General features: G+C 38.3%; 1 protein-coding gene across 1 annotated transcript; it reads left to right on the plus strand.

Moving 5' to 3' along the window:
• Positions 1-961: 961 nt before the first annotated feature.
• On the plus strand, positions 962-7,177 carry tmem150c (transmembrane protein 150C). Its single transcript, XM_004566901.5, has 8 exons — positions 962-1,152; positions 2,246-2,360; positions 3,505-3,558; positions 3,637-3,672; positions 3,769-3,836; positions 4,074-4,201; positions 4,315-4,492; positions 6,185-7,177. Exons 2-8 carry the CDS (start codon positions 2,287-2,289, stop codon positions 6,370-6,372), a joined length of 726 nt encoding a protein of 241 aa, XP_004566958.2. The 5' UTR covers positions 962-1,152; positions 2,246-2,286; the 3' UTR covers positions 6,373-7,177.
• The last annotated feature ends 3,113 nt before the right edge of the window (positions 7,178-10,290 follow it).

Raw genomic sequence — 10,290 nt, forward strand, 5'->3', positions numbered from 1 at the left:
AAAAAAAATAAAAAAACACTGCTGAGTGAAATTTTAGCTGTACAAACTGACACAATTACAATCAATAAGAAAACTCTCGTCTCTCCAACAGGGTACTAAAGAACACGTTATTGTTCACACACTGTTTACATTCATTTAAAGCCAGAGCATGCAATACTTAAATGATAAACGATTAGGCGTTGAATGAGGGAATTCCATCAGCTTAAATAGCAAGTAGCTCAGATCATTTCCAACAGGTAAGTTTGTCATCGCCAGGTGTGCTGACAGCAGAAGCAGGAAACGGAGCAAGGACCCACCTCTGCAACAGAAAGTGTGGTTAACCACACACACACACACACACACACACACACACACACACACACACACACACACACAGGGGAAGCTGGAAGGAAAATGAAGAGGAGGCAGGGACAGAGTGAGCAGCACAGAGACTGCAGGACCACGACAGTATCCCCCTCTTAACTGGAGCATTTTTTTTTACCAAGAAGCTGGGAGCTAGAGTCTGATGATGGTCAGCAAGGTCCTTTGTCCTGAGGAGGGTGGTCCAAGGGGCCTTCCAGATGCATAGACAGCGACAGAACTCTCACCTTCGAGAGAACAGAGGAGGTTGATTGCCCAGTTCATTTAGTCTGCCTGTTAGTCTACAGATGGAAGCCAAATAATAGACTAACCTGGACCGTGATGCAGACAGACAGAAAGCTCTCGAGGTTGGTGAGTATTCGGGAGTCCGTGCCAAACAGCATGAAGTTAGTAATTCAATTTAAACTTATCAAAAAAATAAATAAAGTGAGCGCTTGGACCAAAATCAACATGATGAAACAAACTAATAATGGCAGAAAGATGCAGCTGATGTGCACTCCTATCCACCAGAGGGCGGTGGATGTGGTACAACCAGTCTGTGCTTGCCTAGGTAACGCCCTTCTTCGCGGCTCTTGTGGCTCACTGACGACAGCACAGACGCCCACAGACCGGTTGTACCACATACTTTGCACACTGCCCCCATGCGACAGCAGGGCGCTCTGCGGGCACACAGACAGCACCGCGGGCGAACAGTCCCGGGACTGCCAGCGGACTGTGAACACGATATACCTGCGGGACCTTCAAGTCCGCTCCTCGGTGCGCTGTTTCGGGGATTATCCGCCACAGAGACAGGTATGCTCCACAGTTTGATATGCGCTAACCGATCAGAACAGCCTGCTATCTGCTTGTAATGTTTGTGTACAGATGTCCTAACTCTATCTGACAGTACTACACAACTCGCTTCCTGATGGTCCTAAAATACGTATACAGTGTTTCTTCTTCTGTCTTCCCACTGAGAGACACGTCGCAAGGAAAAGGGAGATTTAAGAATTTAGAAATAGTTAAAATGACTTCTTCATCGCCTTCCTCGTGAATATAAAAGTATACTTTACATGTCTCAAACAACCCTGGTCACAAGTTGCACATTTGCTACAAGGAAATTAAAATGAGATCCTACGGACTTAAGTTACGGTACTGTGTCTGAAAGTCTGATTCCAAATAACTTGTTATTGTCCTCATAAGATTTTCCAAAAAAAGATGACCTAACCCCCCCCCCAACAGTCGTGTGTGGATGGGTCAGGGATTCGTGAAATCTAACTGTGCTCCTTCCAGCGCTCGCTCACATGTCACACACATTTAAGGTTTAGATCTACTATGTAAATTTAAGATTTATTTTGATGTTAAACATTTGTAAATGCTGTGAAAAATATAACATCGCATTTTTTTAAATGTTGTTTGGAGCTAAATTTGCTAATATGTCGCTTTAAAGGGTGCATTTGTAGTGCACAAAAGCTTAACAGCTATATGTATTTATGACAGCATATCATGATTTCCCACGCGTCCTGTTAACGGTTTTCCTTGTCCCTCCTGTGTCACCCCATCATAACATAATAATAAACATACCTCCGGTCGGTAGGTCACATGGGTCCAGCTGTAGATTCTTAATGGAGTTAGCAAAAAAAGTCATTTCAGGAAATCTAATACAAAAGCATTGTGTAGCCAGGCTGGATCTGTAATTTAGCTGCTTCTTCCGCTTTCAGGTAATACAAGCTAAAGTAAGAAAACGCAAAATTAATGCAAGAGGTAACTCAGAAGTAGTTCTTGAAAGTATTTCCTGCTGTATCCCTTCTGGACCCTGCTATTGTCTCCACCTGAACGATTTGTCTATTAATCTCCATCTCCTTTACACTTCAAATATATTAAACAAATACATGTTATCATGCAGACTAACACAGCATCTTCATCTGTGGATTGAGAGAGGGCAAGATGGTGAATTTCAGCCTGTGGGCTCTTCTGCCTCCCATCTACTCTGTTTGTACTGCTGCTGGACTGTTGATGGTGTAAGTTTTGTTCTTTTTAGGAACACATTAACCTCATATATACACTCAGAGAGGTATATGAACAGTTAAAAAGAGCCAAAAAAGCAACAAAGATAACCAGATTAACTGGTTATTATCTGTGTACACTCTGTACTATTCAATTCAATTCAATGAAATTCAATTTCATTTATATAGCGCCAAATCACAACAACAGTCGCCTCAAGGCACTTATACTATACAGATACCCAATAAAAGAAAACCATGAAGACACCAAAAAGGATCACTTGCAACACAAAACAGCACTGACACAAATATCTATGTCTGATAAGCAACTAAAAAAACACAATATCAACACAGAGACATAACGACTAGAAAGAAATGTGTAAAATGAGCAACAGGAAGTCAAATATTAGGGACGAATAAGATTAACCAAAGAGAGATTAAAAATGATAAGAAAAACATGTGACACACAAATCAGAAACTAACAAGAAGCACTCCGACAGCCCAAACCTGCACCAAGGCAGCTCACTCTCTGAGGAGTATTTACTTTTAACAGAACCGCTTTGTATTTTGGTTTTCTTTGTTCTTTTTAAATGGACTTGAAGAAGTTTGTAGTGCAATAAAAATGCATTTTGGTTTCAACTTGAACGAAAGGCAAATTTTCTATATGTTGACAATAGACACCACACGTATAAGAGTCATAGTTTTGAAGTTATAAGGCTTTTTGTCACTTTCCAACCAATAATTCTCGGTGGATGTAAGTCAAATTTCATTGGATTGTTACCATCACCCCACCCTACACCTACAAAGTTTTATCAGGATTCATTCAAAACGTTTTGAGCGATCATGTTCCCAGACAGAATGACACACGTGTGCACACCCAACCTGCTAGGGAGGGTGGGTTATGTTTACCAGTAGGTTACCAGTGAAAGACTACAAGAAAGGGAACAAAAATGGGAAATGAAGATGAAAACCAGATGATAAGAGACTATGAACGCTGGCGTTACATGAAAGTATGTATGTAGACGAGCAGTTCATGATCGAAATATTTCAAACCAGAGTAGTTAAAAAAACAAACAAACACACACACCTCAGTATTGCTTCCACTTTTGTTACAGAATGTTTTATTCATTATGTTTCTTTCTGTGTTGCTGCCTTTAAACAGGTACTTCATAGCTGTTTACAATAAGAACATAACGCCGCTGGGTTCACAATACAGGTTTGAATTCATATATTTTATATACTGCAGGTATTTCTTTTGATGTATCTGTGGATTCATGCTGTTCATTTGCTTTAGGAGAAGAAATGGCTCCCTTTATCCCCCCTACATGAGGTGTGTGCTGTGCTCTCCGTTTCATATCATATTAACAATAAAAAACGTTTAATTTAAGAATAGCAAATATGATTTTTCTCCTGCTTCTTGTCTCAGTATTGCAGGCAACTTTCCTCCAGCCAGCTGTGTCTTCAGTGAAGTCATGAACCTAGCAGCATTTGTAGGTAATGGAAACATTGCTCTAGAGCTTTCATTAAAAGACAGCGATGGAGCTCATAAGAAAAAACGTATATCAAGCTTTGGATACATAGACAGTACATTAGTTTGCTGTTTTCATTGATTCAGAACATCTTTCAGCTCATTTAAAAAAAAGAAAGAAAAATAAATCTTGTTTTTAAACTACTCGCTGTGTGCTGAGAGGTTTGTTTTTAGATCCGTAATGGTTCTTCTCCTGTTTTCAGGGTTTTTTATTGCCGTTTTCAGATACCTGCAGCTGAAGGGCAAAATTGACAAACCTTGGCTGAACATTTCTAGTTTGGTGGTTTTTTCTATTAGCTCCTTTGGAATGACCATTGTAGGGAATTTTCAGGTAGTTACACACAAACATACACATGCTCATACATACACCACGTCATCTGGTGGTTAATTTTCCAACTTAATAACTGAAGTCTGGGTTTACTGACTGACTGGTTTTTGTGTTAGGTATTCACTGAGACAAACATTCACAATGTTGGCGCCGTATTGGTGTTTGGACTTGGAACCTTGTCCTGCTGGCTGCAGTCCTATATCACCCTGAGAGTTAACCTGAAGAATGAGGGGAAGATGGCTGCCATCGCTCGATTCCTGTTGTCTGGATCCATCACTCTTTGCATGATACTTTGTATCCTTTTACTTGGTATAAAGAGAAGAATACACTCATTTGAGTGAGATGCCCATTTTTCACATGAAATGCAAAAGAGCAAAAACGCTCCCTTACTGGCATTCAAGAACGAATTACAACTCCAGGTCCCACAGAGTTTTGCACCTTTTGTGTAAAAGGTAAATGAAAACAGTATGCAATGATTTGCAAATCTCAGAAACCCATATTCTATTTACAGAAGAACACAGAAACATAACAAGTGTTTAAGCTCATTTTGACATTTAATGGCAGCGACAGGTCCCAAAAAAAGGGCAACAAGAGGCTGGAAAAGTAAGAGGTACTAAAAAGAAGCAGCTCCAGGAACCTTTGCAACTAGGGATAGCTCAGTAGGTAAAGTGGTCGCCCCATGATCGGAAGGTCGGCGGTTCGAATCCACTTAACGGCTACCCTGAGGTACCCCTGAGCAAGGTACCGTCCCTACACACTGCTCCCCGGGCGCCTGCTTAGTGGGCTGCCCACTGCTTCACTGAGTGAATGGGTCAAATGCAGAGAAAAACAAGTAATTTCCCCATGGGGATCAATAAAGTATCCATTATTATTATTATTAATAACTAATACAGTGAACTGGCAACAGGTCAGTAACATGACTGGGTATACTGTAAGAGGCAGAGATTCTTGGAAGTAAAAACTGGCAGAGGTTCAGCAGTCTGTGGAAAAAACTGTCTAAAGTTGTGGAGTATTTTCAGAATAATATATCTAAACACAAAGTTGCAAAGACTTTGATCTCATCATCAACATATGTATTATTTAAAGATTTGAAGAAAATAGAGAAATGTCTGTGCATAAGAGGAAAGGCTGAAATTCAGTACTGGATACCCATGCTCTTTATGCCTTTAAGCAGCACTGCATAAAAAACAGCCATGATTCTGCATTGATAATCGCATGCATGGCCTCAGAAACACTTTCAGGAAGTTTGTTATTGTCTGTGGACAAAGCCATGCCATCCATAAATGCAGGTAAAAGCTCTGTCGTGCAAAGAAGAAGCCATAAGTGAGAATGATCCGGAAACCCTGCAGACTTTAAAATGGACTGAGGCCCTGTCCACTGTTCTGTGGTCAGGGGAATCGAAATTTGAGTCTCATGGACACTGCGCTCTCCAGACTAAAGAGAAGTGATATCACCATAATATATAATACATACTTATTATATATTATGATTTGTTTGATGCCCGGAAACATGTAAGTGTGACACATATGCAAAAAAATAAGAAGGGGGGGCACTCTGTTTATTTGAAATGACAGTTTATTTGGGTTTGTATCGTTAATGCTTCATCTTTAGAATTTCCTGATATAGGCTACATATATTCTAAAATTTAATGTTTTAATTTGATAGATTTTGTATTTTCTCTTGGCTTTGGTCTTTAAACCTTTTATGTTTTTTTATCAAATTGATCTGATTATGATCTGATTATGATTATGATCTATTACTGATCTCTTTATCTGATCTCTTTATCTGATTCTCTACCTAATAAGGAGCTATAAAAATACTTTCAGACCGTCTCTCTGCTCTTAGTTTGGATGGAGTTTATTTTCTACCCAGCTCAGCAGATGAATAGCACATAATTCTGGTAGAGAACTGTAACAATATAATGTGATGTTCATTTTTCATGTGCTCACACCTTCACTCTCTGAACCCTTAACTCCATCGACACAGACTTCTCCCTGATGTCTCAACGCCTTCATATGCATGCAAGTCAATGCCAGTGGGCACTCGTCATGATGTTGCTCATCTTCATCAGCACTTTTGCCATCGAGTTTCGTCACAGCAGCTTCAGTATTCTGTGCACAGACAGACCAGGGTATCCCTTCCATCACTCAGAAACCTCTGAAGGGCCTATGTAGCTGCTCAGTGAGCTGTACACAGGCTAATGTATAAGGTCTGATGTTGCATTTACAAGTACATACTTATTACTCAGTTACAGCTCTCTTTCAGGGGCGGATCTAGAGAAATTTTCTTAGGGTGGCATGAGGGTGAAATCAAATGGGGTGGCAAAATTACACGTTACATTCTGTAATACGCATTATATATGGGTGTAATACATCAAATGCAGTAAGTACACACGTTTCATATAAATATACATATTTTCTTTAAATTAAACGTTTCAGTTATGTAAAAAACATGCAAATTTTGATTTATTGTACTGTATATACTAAATAAGTATGCAGTCCAGTAAGTGTAAAATCCAGAGAGCTACGCAACATGAGGATGTTCATTTCCACACACAAGTCTAACTTCAGTTTCACACTCTTTTTGTTTATTAGAAATACTGTAATCAAATTGTGAAATGCTTAAATTTACACAAAATGCCAGAAATCTGCAATGTCTCAAACACCAACATCTCAAAAATATTGAAGATAAAAGGTGAGTGGATGGAATGGCCACTACATTAAACAGTTTAAAGGTAATGTTTGAAAAGCACGTCACCTGAGAGTGTAATGAACAAAACAAAACCTTAAACACTGCATTCTTGGTGGATTTTAATTGACTTGGTACTAGCAATCATTGCCAGTATGATTATTTGTGTTATTATGCACTCTGTGTGTTAATGTGTTTTATTATCTTTTATAGGTTTCCTATTCATTTTCAGTTATATGAAATACATAAATAAAAAAATTCAGTGAAGTAATAAAACTGATGTTTCTGACAGTATTCATCTTTGCTGAGGCTCCACATAACTGCACTGTAGCACAGCTGTGTACATACAGATGTCACTGTATCTGTAAGCCTCAATAATGTGGTCAGGGGATTCTCTGAACATTCCAACAACCAATAAACACAAAATATAAAAACTTTGAATTGGCCATCATCTTCCAAGGTGGATGGCACTATTCCCACTATAGCTGGTTAAACCATTAAAATTGTGTAATTGTAGCAGTGTAGCCATGTGAAGAAAATACAGGCAGAACTACGTAGATCCAGTTTTTCTGTGAAAAAAAACACAAAAAAAACCAAAAAAAAAACCAAACAAACATTGGGCCTCGTTCAGTATGTGTATGGAAACGTTGTTATCCTGAGCAAAAAACACAAGCGCACACAGAATTACAGAAAACCTGTGCAAATTTTGTTCATGCCACTGTGTTTGTTAGAGACTCTGAATCATCCATATAGTGCCATGCTTCTACTACTCTTTGCAAAGAAGCAAGTTTACCTCAAGGTGAAGTGGAGAAAGTGATGATAGTGTAAGCCTGCATCATTAAAGCAAGAAAACAGGAGGAGATATAACTAAAGAAACTGAAACAGTCTCACAAGTCAGTGATTCATGTATATTTTAATGAATCTGTTGGTGTTCTACACACAGATTTAGAAGAAATGAAGGTCTATAACTCTTAGTAACATTATTATTAATGCCGCTGTTGTAGTTATCATTTGATCATTATTTACATTTCCAAAACACCATGTGCCAAACGATTCTTAGAATTACAATTTAAAAAAGTTCTGAAAATGGCCATAAGGCTCTTGTGCTTTCCTGGTTTGCACATCTCTGCAACATAGTTTGGAAGTCTGGTGGTGGAACACGGCACCAGCACTTTATCCTCTGAAGAACAGTGTCGACAAGTTTGCCCAACTGTATGATATGTGTGCGGTTTTTTGGACTTTGAGGCCACATTTAACTGCATCTCTTAGGGCTGTTTTGTAGCATGAGGCATCATGTCTGTTGTTACAAACTGGGCATTAGTAGAGTTGCAGTGACAGCTTCAGGTTCACATTGTTGGAATGATTCTGTTGATGGTTTTTGAACAGAACTTCTACGTCCATACATTGGTGTAAAAAAAAAAGTGTTTCAGATCATTGAACAAATTTAAATATTAGACAATGATAACACAACTAAACACAAAATGCAGTTTCTAAACCAAAGTGTTTATTATTTATGTCAAGGTGCGTGGTGAGAACAGGACCCAAATAACTAACTCGATAACTGAACGATCCAGCGTTGACTCAAGCTCAGTCAAACAGTTTAGTAACCACTTTGCGAAAGTGATCAGCAGCACCTGGAATCTAGATGGAAGACAGGTGTGGCTGGCTTCAGCGTGGGAAAGACCTTCTGGCCTGATGACGCCCATAAACTGGCACACTGGAAAACACACATACAGGAGAAGGCAGGGGAGCCAAAACAAAACAGAAAAACATACACTCAGGCAGATCGACCGGCGGAGACTGCCAGACGATCATAAAACAAGTTATAGCACCCAAAAATAACCCGCACAGAATTCTAGCTGCTGCATGAATTTGGATGTAGGACAGTGGTGATGCAGGCAAACTCTGCTTCCACCTGCAAACATTTAAGAATTACAGTAAAATGTGAAAAAAGTATTTGGTGGACCACAACAATATGATGTAGGAAAATAATAACAACAATGAAATCCATGAAATGCATTTTTATTTTCTGATTCATTTTAGTTAAAACAATGTGAAATAATCAGAAGTGGGAGTGGTGCGCTTTCTTAACTGCAGATCCAATTTGAAAATTGCAATTTCCAGCTCTGGGTGAATATTCATGAAAAATTTGAACACTTTACAATTTTTTATTTATTTTTTTAATGGAGTAATCAAGACAATATAATGATAACAATATCTCACGCTCAGAAAAGAGAGCTGGCCACCTTCTTTTGAAATCAGCAATGAAAAGCTTGTCTTTAATCACCCTGCCAGGAATCTACTGATCTCTGCAATGTCTGATCAACATGTGATCTACATAGGTAACTTTGGAGTGCATTTCAAGCTTTAAAGGTGCATGGAAAGTTTAAACATGTGCATGGATAAGGGTGTCTGTGGCCAAAGTGGCCGTGGTTTAACCTGCAGTGCTTCAATAACTGAGATCTTGTAGTCTCTTGTGCTGCACACTCTTTACACTTCCACATTCATGTTAGTGAAATTGAAACAAAACAAAAAGACACTACATCATATATTACTTATTACTTAAAATATCCTCACAGAAAGTGTAAAGATACACTCTGACCCTTCATCATGATCTTGAAGATGAATACTTCTAAACATTTAATGGTGATGGAATTTTACTTGCACTATGTAAGTGTCACCAATAAATTGAATTGTTCCTGTCCAGCCTTTAAGTTTGGAGATGCTTTTCAAAAAAGAGATGTGTTGTAATAACATATTAACCAAACTTGTGGCTATAAAATAGAAAATGTACAACAAGTCCTATTTTAGTTTTACAGTACTAACTACATTAAAACATTACAATAATAGCTGATTCATTACATGTCAAACTCAAGACCACCATCACAGTATTTAGTTATAAGACTGGTGAAAGTGTATATGAGTTGAAAAGTTTCATAGAGACTTAAAATCAGCTCATCAGCTCTGTGCAGACTTATTCACCTTTGTTCACTCATGTTTGGTTTATTTAAGATAGCCCTGTAATTTTTTATCTTGAAAGGGGCTATACAAATAAAATTTTAGTTTACTTACTTGGCTAATTAGATATTTGTGTTAATGATCAGTTAACAGGTGTACCTTATACTACTACCTCTGCATTACAGTGTTGCTCTGGCATAGTTTCAGTATTGCTGTTGTAGGACAAATAAAACACTTTCATATAAAATAGTCCCCTGTTGTCTTCGCACATTTCTTTATACTGACATAAATGTTAACCAATAAATAATACCAAATGCAAAACATGCTTTCATTTAATAAAATGGCACAGACAAGTAAACTGAGTGTTGGAATATCGATTTTAAATAACGTTTTAAACAAATAAACAAATTCTTATTGTTGTTTTACTTGTTGTTCATTATTAAGGT

The sequence above is a fragment of the Maylandia zebra genome, linkage group LG7 (assembly GCF_041146795.1).
Source record: "Maylandia zebra isolate NMK-2024a linkage group LG7, Mzebra_GT3a, whole genome shotgun sequence".
Taxonomy (NCBI): Eukaryota; Metazoa; Chordata; class Actinopteri; order Cichliformes; family Cichlidae; genus Maylandia; species Maylandia zebra.

What these genes read in the sequence shown, in the direction of transcription:
- tmem150c (XM_004566901.5), top strand. Translation starts at nt 2,287, where the DNA reads ATGGTGAATTTCAGCCTGTGGGCTCTTCTGCCTCCCATCTACTCTGTT. An exon ending in CTTTATCCCCCCTACATGAG is followed by an intron (nt 3,673 to 3,768) that starts GTGTGTGCTGTG and finishes TTCTTGTCTCAG; the next exon opens with TATTGCAGGCAACTTTCCTC. An exon ending in GAACCTAGCAGCATTTGTAG is followed by an intron (nt 3,837 to 4,073) that starts GTAATGGAAACA and finishes TCCTGTTTTCAG; the next exon opens with GGTTTTTTATTGCCGTTTTC.